The sequence below is a fragment of the Dendropsophus ebraccatus genome, chromosome 1 (genome assembly GCF_027789765.1).
Source record: "Dendropsophus ebraccatus isolate aDenEbr1 chromosome 1, aDenEbr1.pat, whole genome shotgun sequence".
In the NCBI taxonomy this organism is placed as follows: Eukaryota; Metazoa; Chordata; class Amphibia; order Anura; family Hylidae; genus Dendropsophus; species Dendropsophus ebraccatus.
Window position 1 is genome coordinate 16,281,292 of NC_091454.1, and position 27,295 is coordinate 16,308,586.

Genomic DNA, 27,295 nt, shown 5'->3' on the forward strand with positions numbered 1-27,295 from the left:
ACAGTCTTTGGTTGGTTAAATCCTTGACTCTGTGCTCCTCCCTCTCCGTCGCACCTGCACTCACACATTTGTGCTACCCTTACAGGGCCCAGAGCCATTGTGTCCGGAGGTGGGTATCACCACTCCTGGCCACCATGACAAATGCCCAAGTAAAGCACCAACTAACCCACTACTGTTACCACCTAGCAACCCTGCCCTAGGCAATGTGATGGGGCTGGCAGTGATGTGCTTGAAATTCATATTGTTGAAATTAATGGAACTTTTTAGTTTTGTCTAATGTTTCTTCAGTGATTGTTGATTTGTATTGCATTTTTTTTAATTATTATTTCTTTCTGCTTCTTTATATGTTTATTCAACTTTCATAACAACTATAAAGGCAAAATTCCACTGTGACAATATATGATTTACTTTACACTTGTTGTATTTCATTTACTGGCCGAACCTCAAATCTAGACACAGTAAAATGGTGGTGTATATATATATATATATATATATATATATATATATATATATATGTATTATCTATATTCTAGGTATATATTTACATATACATAATAATTCTTGCACCTGTATAGTGAAATAATTTCCAATTGACCCAGAACTTGCTTTTCCCTCCATACTCTGCTAAACCACTGGCCTGACCACCCTCCTGACTACTCCTCCTGCCATTATACAGCACACACGGCTCTGCTGGGCAGTCTGGTTGCCATGGCAGCATCCTATACCTAGCAAGTTCAATGCACAAGCCCCATTCTCACTTTTATGGCTCTGATGCCGAACTCTCCTTGGCAACCCGCAGTGTCCCAGAGCAGGTGTGGCCCCTGTTATGTTCTTGCCCACCTGTAGTAAGGTACCTTCTTATAGGACCCTTTGGTTGAAGGGAATCTGCACACTACCTATATTTCCTATTTGTACCTATATTTCCTATTTCTACCTGCACTTCCTATTTTCTAACACTAGATGTCACCGCATTTTGTGTACTGTATGCACAGATGAAGGAGTTTGTTTACAAAGGGTTAACTCTCCAACTGCCTAACTGTATTTGTATCTGTGTCTATGCCACTGTTGTATGGGGTGATTTCCAGTGACCAATCTCTGAGCTGGGTACCTCATGTTATCCAACCAATCATATGCCAACGTCAAGGCCTTCCAGTTTTTTTCTGACCAATCACAGAGTAGTTTGTTCCCTGAGGGAGATCTAGTCAGTTGATTCAGTCTGGATTTCTCTTAGGGAGCTCCTGCTGTGGTTCCCCTGTACAGGGCTTTAAAGAGGACCTATCACCCCCGGTGCTGGGGTGACAGGCTCCCGACCCCCCGTTAGAGCACCCTATACTGACCTAATCCCGCCGGGTCCCGCTTCTGGAGATGGTCTGGTGACGGAGATATGAGCGCCCGGCACGGGGGTGACAGGTTCCCTTCAAGTCAAGGATTTTTTCTTTATTTCTTCTCAAGCAACCCCATCTTGGCTATGTTTGGCTAAAAGCCCACAGAGGAGGCTGAGGTAAACAGGGACTAAAAGAAACAACTCTACCTATGCTGAGCGGCTGCACTGTATTCATTCTGATAACTAAGTGCATAAAGCCAAAAGACTCCACTGCTGTTGCTAGGTTTCCTTACGGGTCCCCCCGACGGCTAGCACTACCCACCAGTTGTGACCTACGTTCCTGTTTCTATGTCACTTAGTGCCCATAGACAACAATAGGTGGAACTTCATACCCCTGGGGGTAGGCACTCTTTATTTAAAAGGCCCCACAGCTGAGTACGTTAGGGTCTAGGTAGAGCTCTTAATTACCCTGAAGTAGCCCTCAGTTCGTTCCTCTCTCCTCCTAAAGTCAGCCTACCAAACTAAGTTCAAGCTAAAGTAACACAGAGACTCTCCAAGTAAATAAGCTATTATTCCTCCAGTGAGAAGCTGAGATCTAAAAACTGTTATTCCTCCAGCGAGAAGCTGTATTCAATTATATTCTTCACAGGTATTAGTAAGGTTACGGTTTTTGGAGTGCAGCAACATAAAAGTTTTTTTTTTTTCTTTTTTATAGAGCATGGTTTTATTGTGCAAAAGTAGTAAAAGAAGCTTTACATATTACATACTGCTACAAGTGAAGTCACCTATAGAGTAAGTAAACAAGGACAAAAAAAATATATAACCCCTCGCCCTCCGCAAAAAAAAAAAAGAAGAAAGAAAGAAATCTGACACTGATGATGGGGGTCAGTCTTCAGACACTGATGATGGGGGTCACTCTGCTGGCACTGATGATGATGGGGTCACTCTGCTGGCACTGATGATGATGGGGTCACTCTGCTGGCACTGATGATGGGGTCACTGCTGGCACTGATGATGATGGGGTCACACTGCTGGCACTAATGATGGGGTCACTCTGCTGGCACTGATGATGGGGGGGTCACTCTGCTGGCACCGATGATGGGGTCACTCTGCTGATACTAATGATGGTGGGGTCACTCTGCTGACACTGATGATGGGGGTCAGTCTTCTGACACTGATGATGGGGGTCAGTCTTCAGACACTGATGATGGGGGTCAGTCTTCAGACACTGATGATGGGGGTCAGTCTTCAGACACTGATGATGATGCGGTCACTCTGCTGGTAATGATGATGATGATGATGGGGTCACTCTTCTGACACTGATGATGGGGTCACTCTGCTGGCACTGATGATGATGGGGTCACTCTGCTGGCACTGATGATGATGGGGTCACTCTGCTGGCACTGATGATGGGGTCACTCTGCTGGCACTGATGATGGGGTCACTCTGCTGGCACTGATGATGATGGGGTCACTCTGCTGGCACTGATGATGGGGTCACTCTGCTGGCACTGATGATGGGGTCACTCTGCTGGCACTGATGATGGGGTCACTCTGCTGGCACTGATGATGATGGGGTCACTCTGCTGGCACTGATGATGGGGTCACTCTGCTGGCACTGATGATGGGGTCACTCTGCTGGCACTGATGATGATGGGGTCACTCTGCTGGCACTGATGATGGGGTCACTCTGCTGGCACTGATGATGGGGTCACTCTGCTGGCACTGATGATGGGGTCACTCTGCTGGCACTGATGATGATGGGGTCACTCTGCTGGCACTCATATATTTCCAGCTTCTCCTGGTGAATGGGGCTGCAAGGAACAACCTGCAGGAGAAGAAAAGAAGATTAGAACATCTCGGACCACCTTTTACAATCAGTCTAAGGGAGGGAGGGGCACTGCCTGGAGCACCACAGTTTCGTCATTGTTCCCCCTAATGCCTAATACTGCTCTTTAGTCACATTGAGGTAAATGTGTTGAGGGCCTCCCAGAAAAATCCCCCATTTCCGTCACCTGGCTGACAATCCTATGAGTATTTCTTACAGACGCTCTATGAGTATAGTAAACCAGACTTACACTTATATATGAGAAGGAAGAAAGCGGGAAACAGAATGATGATAATTCCTCGGATGGTGTTGGAAATTAAGATTATTTTTAGTTTTCTGGAATCTGTTGCTGGCTGTATAGAAAAACATAAAGGAAACTAACAATTATACTGATCAGAAAAGCAGAAAATAACAACACAACACAATAACAACAGATCTGTATAATAATTATTGTAAAACGTAATATTTACGATTCTTATAAGATAGAGAGATACTGTAAATACTAGATGAATAGATAGATGTCACGCTTACCCCCTGCAGCGCCTGCTTTCCATTCTTGTGTGCCCTTCAGCCCAATAATGACAGCGGTAAAATCAGTCCTGCTTTACTATACAAATGACCCCTATGTATCCAGGGGGCAGGGGGCGCATTGTAGGAATTACAACAGGACAGATTCTCCAGCTACATAAAGCGTATCCCAAAATAATTTCAGGCTTTACAAAGGTCACCAACATGTTTTGGATGTCTCATGCCTCCTTATTCATGGCTAACAAACAATACATACAATACAATAAATACATTTAAAAAAATTCCAATTACTTCCTTTAAGCATATAATCCATAAATCCTGTGGTACATATTCCTGATATACACCGTATTTTCCGGGGTATAAGAAGACTGGGAGTATAAGGCGACTTTTAAGAAGATTGTCAGGGATTCGTCTTATATGCCGGAAAATGTTAACCCCTGCCTAACCGCAGCCCTGCGGTCAGGCAGTAGTTAGCTGCAGCTAAATTTAAAAAAAAGAAGAAAAAACAGTTAACTCACCCGGGGCCCGTTCCCGCCCTCCGGCTACCTGGGGATGCAGCCATTTTTGAGCCCCCCCCACCGTATGGGGCGACCTTAACCGGCGTATGAGACAACCCCTGACTTCTAAGGGCCCTATTTCACCGGACGATTATCGTTCAGATTATCGTTAAATGGTTCGAATCTAAACGATAATCGTTCGTTTGAAATGCAGTTAACGATTAACGACCGAACGAGAAATCGTTGATCGCTTTATAAGACTTGGACCTATTTTTATCGTTGCTCGTTCGCAAAACGTTCGCAAATCGTTCGCATTGAATAAGACATAGTTCGGTCGTTCGCAATAGATACGAACGCAATAGCGAATAAATAGCGAAGAAAAAGGATCGCAATTACGATCATAAGTAACGATTATCGTTCCATGGAAATGAGTGAACGTTTTCAGGTCTTTCGCAATAGCGGTCGTTTGAGATCGTTAATCGTTAACGATGATGCAAACGATAATCGTTCGGTGGAATAGGGCCCTAAGAGAAGCGTTAAAAAGTCATCTTATACGTCGGAAAATACGGTAATGTTCACCTTGGGACATAGTCTATTTCACTTTAGACTTTTTTAATTGTATTATATGTATTGTTTGCAGTCCTGAATAGGTACTGTATATATAAAACTGCTGAAATGTGTTGGTGATTTTATTATTATTTTTTTACTTATGAAAAAAAAAAAATGGAATTAGTGTTGAGTTGAGGAGTATCGTTTCTGTTGGTATTACTTTTTATTACTTTGTTTTACCATCACTTCTGTTGTGCTAGAGACATCATCTGTTACCTCAGGACCTGAAACACACAAGTTAATATAATGATAATAATAATTAATATAATCGGATTTCAGTGTTTGACAATAAAAGTTCCTAGATTCTCACCCAAGACCGCTAAATCCTGAATGGACAGTTCTCCTCCTGATATATGTCTCTGTGGTATCCCACAACAGGTGGTTCTTTTTCTCCCCTTTGTGCCTCTCAAAAAGCTTCCTTTCTTTAGGTTAAGTGGTGGTGAAATTTTGCAGTTTCACCACTAGATGTCAGTATTTTGTATCCCTATGTATTGCACAGCTGAGGAAGATCATGGGTTAATATTTTACATTTACCATGTGTTACTAGTGACCAATAGGAGGTGCTCTCTACTTCTAACCAATCTCTTTTCTCCTTTCTTATGCACACACTCATCCCCACCACTCACAGGGAAGTACACTTAGGCCCCTGTAGGAGGAGACACTGGTGGAGGAAGTGCAGTTTAGTTCTTACCAGATTCTCAGAGAGGGAAGAAGCAAAACCTATTGTTCCTGCTGTAGTTAAGCCAGGGCCTGGCTGCTGCCAGGATCTCTGACAGGGACAAAAAGCAGTCTAGTCTAGACACGGATGTGTACAGATGCAGCTAGAGACAACCAGTTCTTTCAGTAATTCTACTATATATATTATGCAGTGCTAAGCACTTACAAGGAGAGGAGTCCAGGAACACCCTAATCCACACTGAGAACAAGTCTAAAACGTGCAGCGCAGTATCCTAAAACAAAAGAGCAACTAACCTGGATAGGACAAAGCTACCGAAAGAGGTCTACATATCCTATCTCGCAGTGCAGGTAACTGGGAAGGTTGTCAGACACAGTCTAAACACAGGTACAAGTACAAGTATTTCACTCTAAAATATTTCTTCAGAGTACATTGCTACACTGGGTTGGGGCTCCTTCGACAAACTCTTCTCCTCTGCTCAACTCTCCATGCACCACTACAACTACCTCTCTTCCTCTCTACTTCTCTAAGCACCTCCCCCAGCACAAATGAGCTCAAGCACTAAAAGTCTGTGTCAAAGACTTATCTATTTTGTGAAAGCGTATTGTATTACTGAAAGACTGCACAGTAAAGCTGTTTTGTTTTTAGAACACTGGGACTCTGTCATACTTTGTACGTACCAGCACCCATACACACCAACCGCACACCTTGGGTTACTTTTTCCCCTTCTGTGGGTGGCAGTACCGATAGTCTGGGTGGGTCAGTTGCCACTCGTGACAAGAGGCCAAGGGACCCATCAAATCACCGACCATTGGGGAACACAGCCAGCCACATAAACAAAGCAGGTACCAACATCATACCTGTGTGCTGGACAAGCACTGGCGTCACGACAATATCCTCTCTAGCTAAGGCTGAGTTCACAATGAGTTTTTGCAATGTTTTTTGCAAAAAAAAAATGGATGCATTTGTGTGCATCCGTTTTGAATCGGTTTTTTTAATTGATTTCCATTGTAAAAAAAAAAAAAACGGATCAAAACGGATCAGTTTTTTTTGACGGACACAAAAACGTAGCTGACACTACTTTGTGTCCGTTAAAAAAAAAAACGATCCGTTTTGATCACTTTTGTTTTTCAATGGAAGTAAATGGAAAAACGGATCAAAACGGATGCACACAAATGCATCCGTTTTTTTTCATCCGTTTTTCATCCTTTTTTTTTTTTTTTTTTTTTGCAAAAAACGGATAAAAAAAATGGAATGCAAAAACGCAGTGTGAACCTAGTCTAAGCTGTCACAACACCTATACCTGTACCTCACCACATTTCCATCCTATATATAACTCCATAGCTAGGCAGGTGTACACTCACAGATGATCATCTCTATTATACATCTCTATAGAGGTCTTAGAAACAGGACTGTTTGGGATAAGAAACACCAGACACAATATTGTCCTTTATATGATGAAGTTGTTATCACGTCTGCTTGTCAGTGATGCTGCCGCTGGATTGTTACGTTTACCATAGACATGTATGCTGTAATGTAAAATGGCTGTGAAGGGTCTCCTTACTGTAAGTCGGCTCCAGTATTCCTTTTACTGTTCTTTCCATTAGAAAAACCTCTGTCTCTGAAATCTCCACCCGGCAGCAGTAGGTTCCTTCATCTTGGTTGGTGGCCCCGGTGATGGTCAGGGACACGTCCCCCTGTTTGATGTCCCCCAGTAACTGGTATCTGTCAGATTTCCTCCAGGTCACATCATAGCCTTCAATCCAGATGATCCCATCATAACAACCATACAGTGAGCACCCGCCTCTTCCCCAGCATATAGAGTATGGATATTCGTCATCAGGGTAAGTGAAGGGTAAGGTCACTGTGTCACCCACTGATCCTGTCACATCTCCTCCAGATACTGCCAGACCTGTGAGGTGGAAAGTGAGATGACAGCTATTATAGTCCAGTTTTTAACTAAACACACTAGTTTACAAGGATTTTTATGGCAATTTTCCTTTAGTCTGATTCATGGAGATATGACCACTGGGATCTCCACTAATCTTTATATCTGGTGTGGTGTCCCACTAGGGGTGTTACTATTATTCACACCCATTATTCAAAAGTCTGTACTTTTTGTGGTCTTATTACAAGCCAAAGTAGTCTTAAGAGTTGACCACTAGATGTCACTATAGTATGCATTTGTGTAGGGAAGCTGCACAGCTGAAGGATCGCAAAGGGTTATTGTGGTTATGTGTACCAGACTCTGTGAACAGTAGGATTTCTGTTTTCTTCTATCCTATTCTATTTCTTCTCTCTATTCTTCTGTTGCACTCTTTTCACCCAATCACAGTGCATCCTACACGCTGTAGAGGAAGTTAGTCCCTTGGATGGGGGAGGAGCAAGAGCTTTCCGTTCAGGACAGTGTGGAGAAAGGACGCAAGCTAGATAGCTCTACACAGCAGCCTTGCCCAGGCCCTGGCCCTCTGCCAGGTCCCCGCAGTGTAGTCTTAGCCAGTTCCTTGCATGGGTAGGACTTTCCCTTACATGCCCACACAAAGCACTATGCAGTGTTAAACCTCTTAGGAGAGGACCAGATAAAAGGGTGCAGCAAAGTTGTAGTAAGCCTATGAACTCCATCTCGCAGAGCAGGTGTCAGAAGGGTAAGCTCAGCATTCCGCTCAGCCCAGGTAACAAGGTCTGGGGCCTGTGTCACCCATTAGTACAGTTCCACCAACGCTAGTGGGCATACGGTGGTGTGAAGACTAAAGTCAAGGTCAATACACAGGCACAGGTGTTCTTCTTCTTCTACTACAAGTATTCTTCTATATCCTCCAACATCCCGGCAGAGCACACTTCTACATGGGTTGAGACTCTCACAGCATCCTCCTCTCTGCTACTCTACCTCAGTACAACTCTACTAACACAACTATCTCCTACTCAGCACTTATCTCACAGATCTGGTTGTCTGATGTTAAAGTCTGTATTGGAACTTTGTCGAGGTTTTATCAAAGATCTTCTCTATCACCAGCTGCACATTTGCAAGATAGTAAACCAACTTAACTTTATTCCAAGACTTTGTGATTATTCCTCACCACCTGCACAGCATATACACCACAACCTTGGGACACTTCCCCTTTCTGTGGGTGGCGGGTCCTCCTATTCGGGAGGGTCATTACACCGCTCTGGCCACCTGTGACTACATCATCTGTGACACTATCCCAAGGGACCCGGTAGCAACCCAACAGGACACCGATCACAGGGGAAAAGGGTACAACCGGCCTTACACCTAAAAGCCATCACACCTGTGTGCCCACCTGTTGTCTCGACCGTCCACCACGGGAGTGGCGTCACCCTTCAACACCTGGCAGGTGAACGGTGGCTCCTTCGACACAACATCCCTGGAGGTACACCACACTGGCAAGATCCAGAAATAGTAAGGAATCCAGAAGTCTATTATATGGTCTATTCAGTCCAAAATGCAAACAGGTCGACACATCTAATTACTTTTCACTTCACAGCCTAGACATTTTACTTATATGTGACATGATTGAATTACATACAATGACAGACATTGTCCTGCATTACTATATTATATGATGGAAAAATACTGGAAAGTATAAAATGAGATAAAATTATAAAAGTCTAGAAGAGATAAAAACCACCCAATATTTTCTCACAGTTTATCATTACTTATTGCCTTCTCCCTTTAAAGTGACACTATCACCCCGGTTTTGCATTCTGACTTCTCTACACAGGTGTAATGGGTAAATTTAGCAGTTTACCTTATTTTATATCGTACGTCATGCTGCTTGTTCAAGTAAAAAGGGATCTTTTATCAACAGCGCACCGCCGACCATTGCAACAGGCTGGCCTAAAGGTATAGGCCCCACCCCCTCTAGGGCGGCCCATACCAATGGGTGTTGAGGGGGTGGGACCTATGTGCTGATGACGACGCAGAGGGGTGGGGCCAATGTGGTGCGGTGGGCGTGGCTAAGTGGCGTTGCCATAAAGCCCTGCCCACTTAGCTCAATCTGCAGATGATGAAAGATGACTTTTTACTTGAACAAGCACCATGACGCATGATATAAAATAAGGTATGAAAACTGCTAATTTTACCCATTACACCTGTGTAGAGAAGTCAGAATGAAAAAAGGGGGGACAGTGTCACTTTAATACATGTACTACACTGCTCTCTTCCTGTACTACATGTACTGTACTGTTCTCTACCTGTACTACATGTACTGTACTGCCCTCTACCTGTACTACATGTACTGTACTGCCCTCTACCTGTACAACATGTACTGTACTGCACTATACCTGTACTACATGTACTGTACTGCCCTCTACCTGTACTACATGTACTGTACTGCACTATACCTGTACTACATGTACTGTACTGCTATCTACCTGTACTACATGTACTGTACTGCCCTCTACCTATACTACATGTACTGTACTGCTCTCTACCTGTACTACATGTACTGTACTGCCCTCTACCTGTACTACATGTACTGTACTGCCCTCTACCTGTACTATATGTACTGTACTGCTCTCTACCTGTACTACATGTACTGTACTGCTCTCATACTGTACTGCTCTCAACCTGTACTACATGTACTGTACTGCCCTCTACCTGTACTACATGTACTGTACTGCCCTCTACCTGTACTACATGTACTGTACTGCCCTCTACCTGTACTTCATGTACTGTAGTGCTCTCTACCTGTACTACATCTACTGCTCTCTACCTGTAGTACATGTACTGTACTGCCAGGGGCGTAACTAGAAATGACTGGGCCCCATAGCAAACTTTTGATTGGGGCCCCCCTCCTCTGACCGACCACTACGCCATCAACACACCCAGCTCTACACAGGTTCTGTACACCATACAAATTACAGTGCAGTTACATCAGGTGACTCACAGGGGACGTCTTCTCTGATCAGAGTTCTTCCTTTTCATCTTCTTCTCCATCTGCCCTGGGCCATTATGAGAAATTCTCTGAGCCACGAATCCACAGAATCTGCCAGACAGACATATTAGGCTCCTCACTCTGACACCATCCTCATCTTTCTACTAACTGCACATCTGTATTGGCCCCTTTAAGCCCTCATTTAGTGGGTAACCCTGACTCTTTGTAGTGTATGTGTGTGTGTGTGTATATATATATATATATATATATATATATATATATATATCCCTAATATGCCCCGCTCTGTGTAGACACCTTATAGATGGTCCCTTGTTCAGTCCTCCATATAGATGGTCTTTTGTGCATCTCCTATAGTAGGGAGCCTCCCTCTCTGTGTCCCTTTATAGTAGATGACAACCTCTGTGCATCCCCTATACCAGGGATAGGGAACCTTGGCCCTCCAGCTGTTGCAAAACTGCAACTCCCATCATGTGTAGACAGTCAAAGCTAAAGCTGTAGTTTTGCAATAGCTGGAAAGCCAAGGTTCACTATCCCTGCCTGATAGTATATGGCTACCTCTGTGTGTGCATCCCCCTATAGGTATCCCCCAGTGTTGTCCATCCCCCATATAGATATCCCAGTGTTGTGCATCCCCCTATAGGTAGCCCAGAGTTTTGTGCATCCCCCTATAGGCAGCTTCCAGTTTTGCATCCCCAGACCCGTATAGCCCCCAATGTTGTTCCTCCCCCATATAGCACCCAGTGTTGTTCCTCCCCCATATAGCCCCCAGTGTTGTTGTCCTCTCCATATAGCCCCCACTGTTGTTGTCCTCCCCCATATAGCCCCCAGTGTTGTTCCTCCCCCATATAGCCCCCAGTGTTGTTCCTCCCCCATATAGCCCCCACTGTTGTTGTCCTCCCCCATATATATAGCCCCCAGTGTTGTTCCTCCCCCATATAGCCCCCACTGTTGTTGTCCTCCCCCATATATATAGCCCCCAGTGTTGTTCCTCCCCCATATAGCCCCCACTGTTGTTGTCCTTCCCCCATATAGCCCCCACTGTTGTTGTCCTCCCCCATATAGCCCCCACTGTTGTGTCCTCCCCCATATAGCCCCCACTGTTGTTGTCCTCCCCCATATAGCCCCCACTGTTGTGTCCTCCCCCATATAGCCCCCACTGTTGTGTCCTCCCCCATATAGCCCCCACTGTTGTTGTCCTTCCCCATATAGCCCCCCACTGTTGTTGTCCTCCCCCATATAGCCCCCACTGTTGTTGTCCTCCCCCATATATATAGCCCCCAGTGTTGTTCCTCCCCCATATAGCCCCTACTGTTGTTGTCCTCCCCCATATAGCCCCCACTGTTCTTGTCCTCCCCCATATAGCCCCCACTGTTCTTGTCCTCCCCCATATAGCCCCCACTGTTGTTGTCCTCCCCCATATAGCCCCCACTGTTGTTGTCCTCCCCCATATAGCCCCCACTGTTGTTGTCCTCCCCCATATAGCCCCCACTGTTGTTGTCCTCCCCCATATAGCCCCCACTGTTGTTGTACTTCCCCCATATAGCCCCCACTGTTGTTGTCCTCCCCCATATAGCCCCCACTGTTGTGTCCTCCCCCATATAGCCCCCACTGTTGTTGTCCTCCCCCATATAGCCCCCACTGTTGTCCTCTGATAAAAAGAAAAAAACAAAACAGAACTCACCAAACCACACGCTCCCCCGTCGGTCGCTGGTCTCTTCTTCTCTCTTCCCCGACGGATGAGCAGCTCCCTGGTCGAGTCCCACGCAGCGCCATCGCTGAGCTCAGTGTGCGCCGCGGCGGCTGGGACTTCCGGTACAGAGAGTGACACGTTCTCTGTACCCGGAAGTCCCAGCCGCGGCGGCGCACACTGAGCTCATTGATGCCGCTGCGTGGGACTCGACCAGGGAGCTGCTCATCCGGTGGGGGCCGACACTCTTGTGATCGCAAGCAAAACGCTGCTTGCGGTCACAAGAGTGATTGACAGGGCGAGAAGCCTATGGCTTCTCGCCCTGTCAATTAGAACACTTAACACCCGGGAGGCCCGCTCGACCACCGGGTGCTGCAGGCGGTCAGCTTCGGGGGCCAAGGCCTCGGGCCCTCGAATGCCAGGGGCCCCGTAGCGGCCTCTCCGGCTGCTACGGCGGTAGTTCCGCCAGTGTGTACTGCTCTCAACCTGTACTTCATGTACTATACTGCTCTCTACCTGTACTACATGTACTGTACTGCTCTCTACCTGTACTTCATGTACTGTACTGCTCTCTACCTGTACTACATCTACTGCTCTCTATCTGTAGTACATGTACTGTACTGTTCTCTACCTGTACTACATGTACTGTACTGTTCTCTACCTGTACTACATGTACTGTACTGCTCTCTACCTGTACTGCATGTACTGTACTGCTCTCTACCTGTACTACATGTACTGTACTGCTCTCTACCTGTACTGCATGTACTGTACTACTCTCTACCTGTACTGCATGTACTGTACTGCTCTCTACCTGTACTACATGTACTGTACTTCTCTCTTCCTAAACTACATGTACTGTACTGATTTCTACCTGTACTGCATGTACTGTACTGCCCTCTACCTGTACTACATGTACTGTACTGCTCTCTACCTGTACTACATGTACTGTACTGTTCTTTACCTGTACTACATGTACTGTACTGTTCTCTACCTGTACTACATGTACTGTACTGCTCTCTTCCTAAACTACATGTACTGTACTGATTTCTACCTGTACTACATGTACTGTACTGCTCTCTACCTGTACTGCATGTACTGTACTGCCCTCTACCTGTACTGCATGTACTGTACTGCTCTCTACCTGTACTACATGTACTGCGCTGCTCTCTACCTGTACTATATGTACTGTACTGCTCTCTACCTGTACTACATGTACTGTACTGCCCTCTACCTGTACTGCATGTACTGTACTGCTCTCTACCTGTACTACATGTACTGTACTGCTCTCTACCTGTACTACATGTACTGCGCTGCTCTCTACCTGTACTACATGCACTGTACTGCTCTTTACCTGTACTACATGTACTGTACTGCCCTCTACCTGTACTACATGTACTGTACTGCTCACTACCTGTACTACATGTACTGCGCTGCTCTCTACCTGTACTACATGCACTGTACTGCTCTCTACCTGTACTACATGTACTGTACTGCCCTCTACCTGTACTGCATGTACTGTACTGCTCTCTACCTGTACTACCTGTACTGTACTGCCCTCTACCTGTACTGCTCTCTACCTGTACTACATGTACTGTACTGCTCTCTACCTGTACTACATGTACTGCACTGCTCTCTACCTGTACTACATGTACTGTACTGCCCTCTACCTGTACTGCATGTACTGTACTGCTCTCTACCTGTACTACATGTACTGTACTGCTCTCTACCTGTACTACATGTACTGCGCTGCTCTCTACCTGTACTACATGCACTGTACTGCTCTCTACCTGTACTACATGTAATAGGAGAGAGAATACAAGTGGGTAACTAGGATTTGTAGATACTGTACATGTATTCATTGCTTATAGCTATTATTTATAAGTAGACATAGAGGTTTATTCTTTTTCTATTGGTCTCTTTTATATCATTATATAATATTAGTGCACTGTATTCCTTTTCATCCACTTATATACATGTTTTAACTCTGCAAATAGTACAAACATCGACACTATCTTCATTTTCTTGCTATATAATACTGTTGATATCAATGAGACCTTACCACAAACCTGAACAACAAGGAGTAATGTGGGGATTAGCTCCCAGTCATTGTATAGATTCTACTGCTATAATGTGGACAATTCTCACTATTATGTCCCTTGTATATTATCTTGCACTTTATTTGATGTTATTGGTATTATTTTTGGTTTTCTTGAGATATATGTGTGTATATATGATATATTGTATATATGCTGTAATGTAAAATGGTGGGGATATATGAAGAGTCTCCTTACTGTAAGGCGGCTCCAGTGTTCTTATTACTGTTCTTTCTGTTATATAAGCAATTTCTCGATGTCTCCTTGAAATCCTCACATTGCAGCAGTAAGTTCCTTCATCTTGGTTGGTGGCCCCGGTGATGGTCAGGGACACGTCCCCCCGACTGATGTTCCCCAGTAACTGGTATCTGTCAGATTCCCTCTTGATCACATCGAAGCCATCAGACCAGATGATCCCATCATAACAGCCGAACAGATGGCACTTTCCTCGTCCCCAACATATCAATTCTTTATCTTTATAAAAAGAGTAAGTGCAGGGTAAGGTCAGTGTGCCATCCCCTGATTCTGTGACTTCTCCTCCAGATACAGCCAGACCTGCCGGAAATGAGATGATAATTGTTATAGTCCAGTATTTACCTACAAACACTTTTTTTTATAGGGATTTACATAGTAATCTCCTACAGTCTGATCTATAGAAATATGACCACTGGGATCCTCACTAACCACTAGATTTGACTGATCCATATCGTATAAATACAAGTCTTTGATGTGGTCGGAGGAATAAAGAATTTTTTTTTTACGCTACCCTTGATCTATCTATCTATCTATCACGGGAAAGTCCACGGCACACAGGTTCAATGTGAAGAAATAAGTGTTTATTCAAATCATGCAGCAATCCAGTACGCAACGTTTCGGTGGCTACTTGCCACCATTTTCAAGCTTGAAAATGGTGGCAAGTAGCCACCGAAACGTTGCGTACTGGATTGCTGCATGATTTGAATAAACACTTATTTCTTCACATTGAACCTGTGTGCCGTGGACTTTCCCGTGATATATGCTTTCGGTCTGAAGTCAGGACCTGGGTCTGCTGGCACCGACTAATTACCAAGCTGTGCTGCTCGCTTTCTGCTTTCTATCTATCTATCTATCTATCTATCTATCTATCTATCTATCATCTATCTATCTGTCTCCTATCTATCTATCTCCTATCTATCTATCTATCTATCTATCTATCTATCTATCTATCTATCTATCTCCTATCTATCTATCTATCTATCTATCTATCTATCTATTATCTATCTATCTCCTATCTATCTATCTATCTATCTATTATCTATCTATCTCCTATCTATCTATCTATCTATCTATCTATCTATCTATCTATCTATCTATCATCTATCTATCTGTCTCCTATCTATCTATCTATCTATCTATCTATCTATCTATCTATCTATGGATGCCTAGCCTTGGTAACCCTTGTCTTATGTCGTTACACTCACCACAGAGTTAGACTTTGACTCACAGGGGCCACCCTGGTGTTTCCCTATTTAGGTCCCAAAGCTCGCAACAGAGCGAGGACCTGAGGGACTACTTACCAGGGTGGTTTGGTGCTCTCCCCACTAGGAGGCACCCCTTGGCAATGGGCTTCCTTCTCCAGAGAGAGGGATATCTGGCTATTCCCGTGTTTTGAGACTCGTAACTGACCCCTTTTTTGCATATTCAAATTTTGTATGGGACAATCAATGGAGACTGGTAAATCAGTACTCGATTGGAATTTTTCATTGTTCTCCCTGAGTTCAGTGGTTGTTGTGTTTTGTTTATCTATCTGTCTATCTATCTATCTATCTATCTATCTATCTATCTATCTATCTCCTATCTATCTATCTCCTATCTATCTATCTATCTATCTATCTATCTATCTATCTATCTATCTATCTCCTATCTATCTATTATCTATCTATCTATCTATCTATCTATCTATCTATCTATCTGCTATCTATCTCCTATCTATCTATTATCTATCTATTATCTATCTATCTATCTATCTATCTATCTATCTATCTATCTATCTCCTATCTATCTATCTATCTATCTATCTATCTATCTATCTATCATCTATCTATCTCCTATCTATCTATCTATCTGCTATCTATCTCCTATCTATCTATTATCTATCTATTATCTATCTATCTATCTATCTATCTATCTATCTATCTCCTATCTATCTATCTATCTATCTATCTATCTATCTATCTATCTATCTATCTATCATCTATCTATCTATCTATCTCCTATCTATCTATCTATCTATCTATCTATCTATCTATCTATCTATCTATCTATCTATCTATCTATCTCCTATGTATCTTTTATAATCCATAGAATGCTTCTACTTACCTGATGAGAAGTAGAGAATAAGGACAGACATCCTGAGAGTATACAGATCGGACATCTTGTGTGACTGGTGCCCAGAGCTATACAGACAATGGAAAAAGTGAGAAGTCAGGAAATGGAAACAACCACAACACAGACAAAGACTGCTGTATTCATATCTATTCCACACGTTTCATGTTGGTCAAGACAAGGCTGGGCGACTCTAATAGTTTCATAGTAATAGAAACGATCCATAGTAAAGATGAAGATGCCCTGTCAGCTTAGTAATTCACACTACTTTCCTATCATCCTTCATATCTTGACCCCCAATAAATCTGTTTGTAAGAAAGAAAAAAATGGTTGCGAAATGGTGGCTGGTTATTCAGTTCTCCAAATATCGGAAAATATTTCTAAAGGTGAAAAGTAAAATTTTTGTGTGGTCATGGGGCCATCTTATGCAAAGTTTACACGGAGTGATAATTCGTCGTATGATTAACGATTTCAAGGTAACGATTTTTTTTAAAATAACGATCAGCGCTTAGATGGAACGATATATCGTACAGAAAAATCATTTTGCGATCGTTTTGCGATCATTTTAGCCTATCTCGCACATCGGTAAAATCAGTGAACGACTGTTTACACGGAAAGATCTGCGAATTTTTTGCGAACGACGAACGACGATTTAAGAACCTGTTAAAAGATCAAAAACTCATAGTCCGTGCGATTCATTGTTTTTTTAAACTGAAAGATACGCCGAAAACCTACTCCACCTTTCAGGTGGCGTAGGTTTTCGGCTGTGCTCACCGACACGCACGGGATTTATGTAGAGGCAGTCCGCCTCTACATAAATCTCCGTAGCGCTGGAGATGCGGGGACATTTATAAGTCCGGCGTAAAAAACGTCGCACTTAATAAATGTCCCCCATAGCATATGCTCCGGTGGGATCCCTAGTAGCCGCAACGAAAACTGACATGTCAGTTTTGTGCGGCCACTATTCATTGAATAGTGGCCGCACAAGCCTGGCAGGTCACACAATGGAAAGTGCAGATCTGGAACTCTCCATTGTCGGCTATGGTGAATTGGGTTGCGGGCGCACAAGGATGCACCCACATCTTAATTCATTAGAATTTAAGTTTATCCCGGACGGTACTGTAGTAACTTCACTGACACCGGTCGTTCTCTGACGCCAGATCACCAATCAGCCGGCCTAATGGTGCGTTTACACAGACAGATTTATCTGACAGATCTTTAAAGCCAAAACCAGGAACAGACTATAAACAGGGATCAGGTCATAAAGGAAAGACTGGGATCTATCCTCTTTTCAAATCCATTCCTGGTTTTGGCTTCCAAAATCTGTCAGATAAATCTTTCTGTGTAAACGCACCATTAGGCTATGTTCACACTAAGTTTCCGGACGTAGCGCGTTCCGTGAATAAGCGGCTGGAGATTTACCTAGTTTGCGTACAATGGAAAGTATACGATCTACGGCTGCACAGTTCACACTACGTAAGAACTTACGCCAGGATCGTACGCGGCGCCGTAAAAAATGAACCAGACCATTGTTTGAGGACGAAAATGCTGTAACTTACGCCCGTAGCGTAACATGCGGTCCCGTACGTAGTGGTGATTTCTTCACTTTTTGCACTTTTTGCACTTTTCTTTGCCGATCCAAAAGGTTCTGTGGGGTGTCCGGGGCTAGCCGAAGATTTCCAAGTAAAAGACCGCCGTCAGATCGCTACGTAGGGCACTCGGGAAGCGTAAGTAGACTACGGGCGTAAGTTCGCGGACCGTACGTAGCCGGCCGCAACTTACGTAAATCCCTGTCCAGAGTTTAACATGTATATGTCCGGCCGCGACATATACGTAGTGTGAACATAGCCTTAGGCAGTGAAGTAGTTTAACCTCTTATGTTTTCTCACTTGCTTTACCTCCCTGTTGTATGAGGAGTATTTTTCCCTGACAAGTTACACTGTATAATGATGTCCTTATAACAAAGCAAAAACAAATCATTTATGGGTGAAACTGGGAAAAAAAAAGGAATTTTATGGAGTTTTCTTAGTGTCCCCCCCCCCCCCCATTTTTTTTGTTCGGTGTGATATATTGTTCAAGAATTTTAGACCGATTGTGGTTGCTTTAAGTCCAAGGTTTACATAGGAGCGGGTAGTAGAGACCGGACACAGCCTATTGGTGAATAAACCACTTTGTTTCCAAGCATTCAGATGGGACGCCTTGCGTGACTGGTGGCCAGAGCTATACAGAGATGAGACATCAGGAAACTGAAACAATAACCACACATCACAGACACAGACGTATGAAGTTCACATGTTTTATTTTGGTAAAGACCAAAGATGAGTCTTATAGGGGTTAATACACCTTCATGGAAAAACGTCCTTTACGGCCTAATGTGAGAGGCAGCAAGAGAGCAGGGAACTAGTCATCTGGGCTGTGACTAGTCCCGGCTCTCTACGGGGTGATTGACAGGCAAGGAGGCACATTAGCGGTCACTTGTCACAGCCCAGATGACTGGTTCTCATCTCTCTCCTTGCCTCGCGCATGGCAGTAAAGGACATTTTGCCAGCATAAGAAGGTACCAGTACATGGTAGGGAGGATCCTTACCGCATCTATTAAAGGGGTATTCCGCTAAAAAGCCAGAAAATGAAATTCTCCCAAACCTAGTGTCAGTTTCGGGTATGGCAAAAGGCAGTCTGACAAGACACGGACAGTGAGCCCTAAGCTGATCCCATCCACTGTCCCTGCCTACTTATCACAACACAGTTCTAGGCGACTGCGGACAACCATGGTGACAGTCCCTATACTCAATAGTGTGAAACACAGAATAGCGACAGACAAACAAACAAAATAAATCCAAGGTCAACAATCCGGGTCAGTAACGGCGGGCAGCAAAAGTACAAAATCGGCAGACAAGTCGGGTAAATGAGAGCAGGCAGACAGGATAGAGAGGGAAAGGATAGAGAGGGACAGGGACAGGCGGCAGACAGGATAGAGAGGGAACAGGCAAGGGTCAGAGAAGCACACAGCAGATACCAGAGACAGTACACTTAGCTTAGATTGCTGTAATAGCCAGCGACTAGCTGCTGGCCATGCTGACTACTTATGAGGACCAGGAGACGGTTCCAGATCCCCATTGGACCAGTGCTCAGATCCACAAAGACCCTAACTGGTAAAGACACGTATTTACGACCGCAAAAATATGAAAAGTTTGAGGTTCACTGATATGAATGTAATGCAATGGAACTATGGCCAGGAAGTGCACACTACATACGAACTTACGGTCGGATCTTATACGGCCCCGTGAAAAATGAACAAGACCATTATTTGCGGCTGGAAATGTTGCACCTGCGGCCATGAGTTTCAATGCGGACGCGAACGTACATCTGATATCTGCCAAAGTAAACTTGATTTTGATATAAAATATATTCTGAGTGGTTTCTCGGGCTGGGCGCTATATTTAAAGTAAACGACCTGTGTCAGCCCGCTTGAAATCATGCTAGGAAGCCACATTAAACAAAGCCGTATGTTCACGGCTAGCACTTACGGTCGGAAGTGCGATCGGACATGCGACCGCATGTGTGAACGCAAATCCTCGGCCGTGAAAAATTACGACTGTAATTTTACGTAGTGTGAACGTAGCCTTAGATTATAGGTGGGGATTTAACACTTAAATTTTATTAAGTGGAGTACTCCTTTAAGCGCTGCTGGGAACCTACTCAGCACAGTTGTGCTGATTACTTCCCTTTGACACAGTGCCACCTGCTGTCTATTTGATATAGCCCCTCCAATAAAAGCTGAAGCTGTTGTTAATATTACAACACAAATCTTGAAGATGTTTATTAGATATCCAAACTCATATGAGCCTCGAAACAAGTTCTTCCTAAGTTTGTTTTGTATTTTGTCCTAATTTTTCTTTACTTTGTCAGTATCTTGGCCCAATTTTGTCAGTATTTTTACCTACCTACCTCAATATAAAACTATTAATAAATATAATAAATGCATTATGACAATTGATACTTCATCCTTCTGTTATGCCATGCCTACTACTAGTGCCTAATCTAAAATAGCAAACTATTGCAAAAAGAAACAAAACCTTGCAACTCTTGTACTTCAAAAAGTTGTATACATGTTTTAAAGGGGTATTCTTGCATTACTCCATTTTTATAAGTTGCTGATAGGCTGGTAAAGAAAAAACAATACTTACCTAACCTGATCCCCCAAAGCCTGCAGATCAGCTTTCAGTCTCTGTTGGTTAGCACTCCAAGGCGGCTGATGCCAATTACTGACCAGACCGGGACACCACTGCAGCTGATGATCAGGCAGGGTTCAGCAGACTGCTCCTCTTGAAACTGCTTGTCTGCGAAGTAGGACTAAGTAGTGAACAAAGGAGGACTAAAAGGCGCTGGAATAGGAACTGTGAAGGACCTGTGTGGGTTAGGATCACTTAATTTTTTATTTTACTATTTTGTCCTCATTTTATCTAAATTTTGGTCAGTTTTAGTCCTTGGCTGAGCAGGCAGTTTCTGCTGACACTTGAAAGTCTTGAAACTAGGAATGAGCTGTACAAACAGACCTTCAAATTTGGTACTTCAGAAAAGTTGCATTTTAGGGTATATTCACACGGACGGGCTCGCAACGAGATTCTCGCTGCGAGCCCGGCAGGTCCTGGCAGTTCCCATACACTACATACTTGCTGCGGTCTAAACGACCGCAGCGAGTATGTAATTATACCGCTCCCCCGCTGTAAGCATACATTACCTGTCCTTGCTGCACGGGTCCGGCGTCCTGCTCTCCCGCCCGGCCAATCAGTGGCTGCGGCTGGGCAACACACTGATTGGCCGGACAGGAGAGCAGGACGCCGAACCCGTGCAGCAAGGACAGGTAAAGTATGCTTACAGCGGGGGAGCCGGGCGGGAGCAGAAGGGGTTAAGGGCGGTATAATTACATACTCGCTGCGGTCGTTTAGACCGCAGCAAGTATGTAGTGTATGGAAACTGCCAGGACCTGCCGAGCCCGCTGCGAGCCCGCCCGTGTGAATATACCCTAAGACAGATTTTCAAGCATAATTACATATATATTTTTATGTTACAGGGCTGGTTAAAATAAAAAAAGTCATACTTACCTACCTTGGTTCCCTGCAGCTGCCGTTCCAGTTCCTTTCAGTCTCCACTGGTCACCGCTCCAAAACAAAAAGTTTCAGCAGCAGGACCAGCATCAGCATGGGGGAAGGGTTGTAGGGGGACAAATTCCCACAGGTGGCATTACTATTTACCGGTGGGGGTAACTACTAGGGTCCAGGGGACTAACAACATGGTGGATACCCAAATAAGGGAGGACTAATTATCAGGGTAAGGAGGGGACTACCCACCCAAGAACTTGCTTAACCTGGAGCCGAGCCTGCGTAACAACACAACCTGCAAGTCAATGATTGATCACAGACAATTGAATAAATTGCAGTTTTATTATTATTTATACTGCACGGTGCATGCCATAAAAAGGTCCCCAAAAAACCCTATATAAAATTCACTATTTTTTCCTATTCCTATACAACTAGTGATTAAAAGTAAACTAATAAATCATATATAGCCCAAATGGTGCTTAGGCTCCGACTCTAATGGGGTCACTCTTCGGCCACTGATATAGTTCCACCTTCTCCGGGTCAGTAGGGCTGCAAGGAACAAACTGCGGGAGGAGGAATCAAGAAGAAGAACATTTATGTTAACATTAACAAAAGGTAAGGGCAAGAACACTTAGTCGGTTAGCTACATGCAGTAGCCAATGACTGTATGAGATTTTCAAAGGTACTGGGTCCCCTCAACTCACCACTCCCTCTAACATGTCAACAATACAAATGCCTGGACCTATCCTGCAGTGTGAACATATCAGTGGAAGCAGGAAGCAGCTGGGACCTGGTGACATCATTCGCAGTATGATTTTTTTTAAAGAAAAAATTTGTTTTATATTTTTAGAACACCTCATTTTTTCAATACCTCTTAGTATTCTGTGACCAAAAATTCACTAGCATGTCAAAAAACGCAAAAAAAAATAATAAAATAAAAATTAGTCAATGGGGGTCAAGCTATGGACTTTAGATATAACTGATATATATATATATATATATATATATATATATATATATATATATATATATATATATATATATAATGAACCGAGCCTTATTCAGTGAACAAACTATAACTGGCTGACAGCTATAGGAGTATATTAGTTATAGAAGTTCCATGAGTAAAGTATATCAGACTCACATTTATATATGGGATGGAACAAAGGTGGTAACAGGAGGATTATAATCAGACGAATGATGTTGGCAATTGAAAGTATTGTTTGTTCTCTGGAATCCATTGAATCAGTTATTGTCTGTATAGGGAAAACATAAAGGAAAGTTATAAGTAGGCTTATTAGAAAAGAAGAATGTAATAACAATTACAGATCTGTAAAATAACCATGGTAAGGCACAATATATCATAGATAGATAGGAGATGGAGATAGATAGATAGGAGATAGATAGATAGATAGATTAGGAAACGTTTGTATAAGGAAGAGAGTCTGCTTTACTGTCACTTCTGTAGATCCATCTGTAGTAAGTTTTCTCACCTCTGAATCTGAAACACAACAGTTAATATTAGAGATCAGTGAATTTTCTTAAAATGTCATATTTCCCTTTCAGTTTTGCTTTAGTAAATGAAAAAAGTAAAATTAGAACAAAAATATGCTGTATTAAGAAATATATAGTATAATACCTGGCGGCTTCAATGCAAGGGGATCATGTCTAATGCAATATAGCCACTAGATTTTTTACTATAGTTTATCTTAAAACGGCGTTAATTTCCGTTTTACTTTTGTAAACAAAAAATAGCAACATTAGAACACATATCTTATATATATATATATATATATATATATATATATATATATATATATATAAATAACTACATCTACATCTTTCTTGTCACCTATATTTCTACATTGTACATTGGGCCAAATAGCAGGTGTTCTTCTTGCTGCTATGGTAAAATTTGCCACACTAGTTAATTGTGGATTGCCTGTACTATGATATATCACACATTGCAAGAGTAATGAGTCTTACCTTCTTTTATGTTTACTGTGATTTCTTTTCTCAGGTCGTTGAGCTGTCCAGTGACATAGCAGCAGTAAGTTCCTTCATCTTGTTTATCGGTCCGAGTAATGGTCAAGGATACGTCCCCCTGACTGGTGTTCCCCTTTAACTGGTATCTGTCAGATTTCCACCCAGTCACTTTGTAGCCATAAGTCCAGATGATCCCTTCATCATTACAGCTACGCCATGAGCACTTGCCTCGTCCCCAACACATGAAGTATAGATTAGTATGATCGGAGTATGTGCAGGGTAAGGTCAACGTGTCATTAACTGATCCTGTGACATCTCCTGATACTGCCAGACCTGTGGAGAGGAAGGGATTTTTTATAGCCCTGTATTACATGTACTGTACTGCCCCCTACTTGTACTACATGTACTGTACTGCTCTACACCGGTACCACATGTACTATACTGCTCTCTACCTGTACTACATGTACTGCACTGCTCTCTACCTATACTACATGTACTGTACTGTTCCCTACTTGTACTACATGTACTGTACTGCCCTCCACCTGTACTACTGTACATGTACTGCAATGCTCTCTACCTGTACTACATGTACTGTACTGTTCTCTACATGTACTCTACTGCCCTCTACCTGTACTGCATGTACTGTACTGCTCTCTACCTGTACTACATGTACTGTACTGTTCTCTACATGTACTCTACTGCCCTCTACCTGTACTGCATGTACTGTACTGCTCTCTACCTGTACTACATGTACTGTACTGCTCTCTACCTGTACTACATGTACTGTACTGCCCTCTTCCTGTACTACATGTACTGTACTGCCTTCTACCTGTACTACATGCACTGTACTGCTCTTTACCTGTACTACATGTACTCTACTGCTCTCTACCTGTACTGCATGTACTGTACTGCCCTCTACCTGCAATACATGTACAGTACTGCCCTCTACCTGTACTACATGTACTGTACTGCCCTCTACCTGCACTACATGTACTGTACTGCCCTCTACCTGTACTACAGGTACTGTGCTGCTCTCTACCTGTACTACCTGTACTGGACTGCTCTCTACCTGTACTATATGTACTGTACTGCTCTCTACCTGTACTACATGTACTACACTATCCTCTACCTGTACTACGTGTACTGGACTGTAGTTATTTTTTCTCCATCTTCTTCTCCATCATATCTATCTATCTATCTATCTATCTATCTATCTATCTCCTATCTATCTATCTATCTATCTATCTATCTATCTATCTGTCTATTATCTATCTATCTATCTATCTCCTATCTATCTATCTATCTATCTCCTATCTATCTATCTATCTATCTATCTATCTATCTATCTATCTATCTATCTCATATATATCTGTAAAGAATGTTTTCACATACCTGAGAAGTAGAGAATAAGTATATATATTCTGAGGGTCTTCAGACAAGACATCTTGTGTGACCGTCTATACCGGTGGCCTGGTCTATACAGAGGTGAGGAATCAGGAAATGAGAGACAGGAACAATAACCACACATCTGTATATTTCACACTTATGTACTTTTTTATGTTGGTGTAGACCTAGGATGGACGACTAAATATAAAAGAAATAACTATAACTAGAAATGTTCATAGGATAAAGAGAGTCTATACTAAAATCTAATAGTCCTGCTGGCTGTGGGTGTAAAATGTGCAGTCAGTCACCCTACCCTTTTTATGACTAGCTGGGACGTAAGATTTTTATAAATTTTTTTGCATTACCCCTGTAGTAGTGTGTAGACAGCTGTGAGAAAAAACTGTACCTACATATGTCTCTAAGGTTTTGTTCACACCATGATTTGTGCCTCTAAGACAAGTAAAAAGTTCAATTGTAAAATCTCTTGTGGGAGCTTAAAGGGGTACTCCGTCCATTTTCCATCAAACCAAAACCTCCCAAAGCCCACTTGGCTTACTTACAAATCCCCCACATTCATTTTGACCCCTCTCTTGTGCTTTGTGGCGCTGTTGTTCCATTTCAAACTTTATATGAGACAGTATCTTCTCAAGATGGCGCCGCCCAGGAAACTACATCTCCCAGCATGCAGCATGCTTTCTTATTAGTAACAGGTGTACCTGCCCCAGTCCTGCACTCGATCAGCAATAGGGGTCTGGCACGGCCCACAGACCATCCTATAGCCGGACAACAGTGGTGGGCTAGTTTTGGCTTAAATGCTTCCAGAGTGAACTTGGCCCATTGTAGAAACGGAGAACATTGCTATTAATTATTTAATGTTGTCAAAATGTTTTTGTTTTTACTGGTCTGTTTCTGTTATCTTATAATTTTTTGGACATTCTTTTGAGGCAGCCATCTTGACTAAGCTGTTTTAACAGCATCTAGTCATATGCTTTACAGCAAGCCCCATGGACACAGACATCAATGGACAGGACCTGTCCCATTAACATGAATGGGACAAGGTATATTCTGTGATGTATGAAAAGTTCATTCCACGGGGAGGGGGAGGCTGAGCTGACAGCTTTATTTATTGTCTTCTCTATTTACTGTTATCATCGGTTCCTGTAATGCTGTACAGATTACTTTCCAGCAGCCTCCTCCTTATCATCACAGACAGAACAGGAAGTCTCAGCTTGGTTTGAGGCCTAGTGGTGGGAATGGAAACTGCACAATTTAATTTTTACATTTTTTTTCTTAATAGTAAAATATTTTTTTAGTTGATAGTAAAATCTAAAATTAGAAATATGTTATCAAAAATTTCTAAAAAATATGTTTAACATAAAAACTTGATTTAAACAATAGGTAATTTTCTGATTACACACACATAAACATAAAAAAGTACAAGCGCAAGTGTGATGTGTAACATACCCAATATCAACAATATATCATCCTATGCTATCACTGGAGGCCTAGCTAGATATTGGAGTGGTGTCACCGCCTTGGACCAGCTCCTACAGCCTTCATCACTTTCCCATATCATATACAGTACAAATATACATACATATCTTTACTAGGTTATTTAGGGAAGGATAAGTGTGTTTACAGCATGCTGCCTTGTGCTAAACAATGCCACAGGCAGAGGAGCAGACAGGGAATCAATGCTGAGTAATGATATGTTCTGCAACAAAAGAAAATACATACAATTTACTATTGTATTCTTGTATTCTCCCCCCCCCCTGTCAAAAAGGAATAAAATGAAATCAGCCAATGATATTGACCATCAATAGGTGCCTTGAAAAAAACAAGTCTTTGTATGGCAGTGTCCAGTGGCGTAGCTACCAGAGGAAGCCTGCACTGGAAGTCTCTGTATTCATCAGCTTCGGCAGCGCGGCCCTTCAGTGTCCGGGGGCGGGTGCTGCAGGGATGCAGGGAGACCGGGCCTGTCAGTGTCCCTCTAAGGCTGCATTCCCACGTTCCGTGATCCTGACAGATCACGGACGTGGAATGCATGTACCGGAGTCCCCCCGCACCCGGACAGCATCTGTAATTAGATGCTGGGAGCGGGGGAGACTGTATTCATAAGTGCGGCGCTGTAGTAACAGCACCGAGCGGCTGCATCATTACAGCGCGGCGCTTATGAATAGGAGCGCGGGGGGGACTCCGGTACATGCATTCCGACAATGATGTGGTGAGTGTGCGGGGGCCAGGTGCTGTCTGGCACTGCCGGGGCGCCCCCTTGCTCTTTGCGCCCTGTGCGGTGGCCC

General features: G+C 43.3%; 1 protein-coding gene and 1 long non-coding RNA gene across 2 annotated transcripts; one reads left to right on the forward strand and one right to left on the reverse strand.

Annotated features, from left to right (window-relative positions):
* The first annotated feature begins 1,222 nt into the window (after nucleotides 1-1,222).
* Nucleotides 1,223-16,813, forward strand: LOC138772316 (uncharacterized). Its single transcript, XR_011359744.1, has 3 exons — nucleotides 1,223-1,501; nucleotides 2,040-2,116; nucleotides 16,501-16,813. It is a non-coding gene; the product is annotated as an uncharacterized lncRNA (long non-coding RNA).
* A 5,178-nt stretch (nucleotides 16,814-21,991) lies between these two features.
* On the reverse strand, nucleotides 21,992-25,068 carry LOC138772308 (hepatitis A virus cellular receptor 1 homolog). The gene is made up of 5 exons (XM_069952623.1): nucleotides 25,002-25,068; nucleotides 23,610-23,942; nucleotides 23,078-23,124; nucleotides 22,768-22,879; nucleotides 21,992-22,186 (listed from the first exon to the last, which is right to left on the reverse strand). The coding sequence occupies exons 1-5, from the start codon at nucleotides 25,051-25,053 to the stop codon at nucleotides 22,164-22,166; spliced, it is 567 nt and encodes a 188-aa protein (XP_069808724.1). The 5' UTR covers nucleotides 25,054-25,068; the 3' UTR covers nucleotides 21,992-22,163.
* Nucleotides 25,069-27,295: the final 2,227 nt, after the last annotated feature.

Excerpts from the sequence above, each read along its gene's own strand:
- LOC138772308 (XM_069952623.1), bottom strand. The coding sequence starts at position 25,053 with ATGTCTTGTCTGAAGACCCTCAGAATATATATACTTATTCTCTACTTC. Across the intron at positions 23,125-23,609 it reads CACAGTAAACATAAAAGAAG|ATTCAGAGGTGAGAAAACTT; the intron begins GTAAGACTCATT and ends GTTGTGTTTCAG. Across the intron at positions 22,187-22,767 it reads GTTCCATCCCATATATAAAT|TTTGTTCCTTGCAGCCCTAC; the intron begins GTGAGTCTGATA and ends CTCCTCCCGCAG.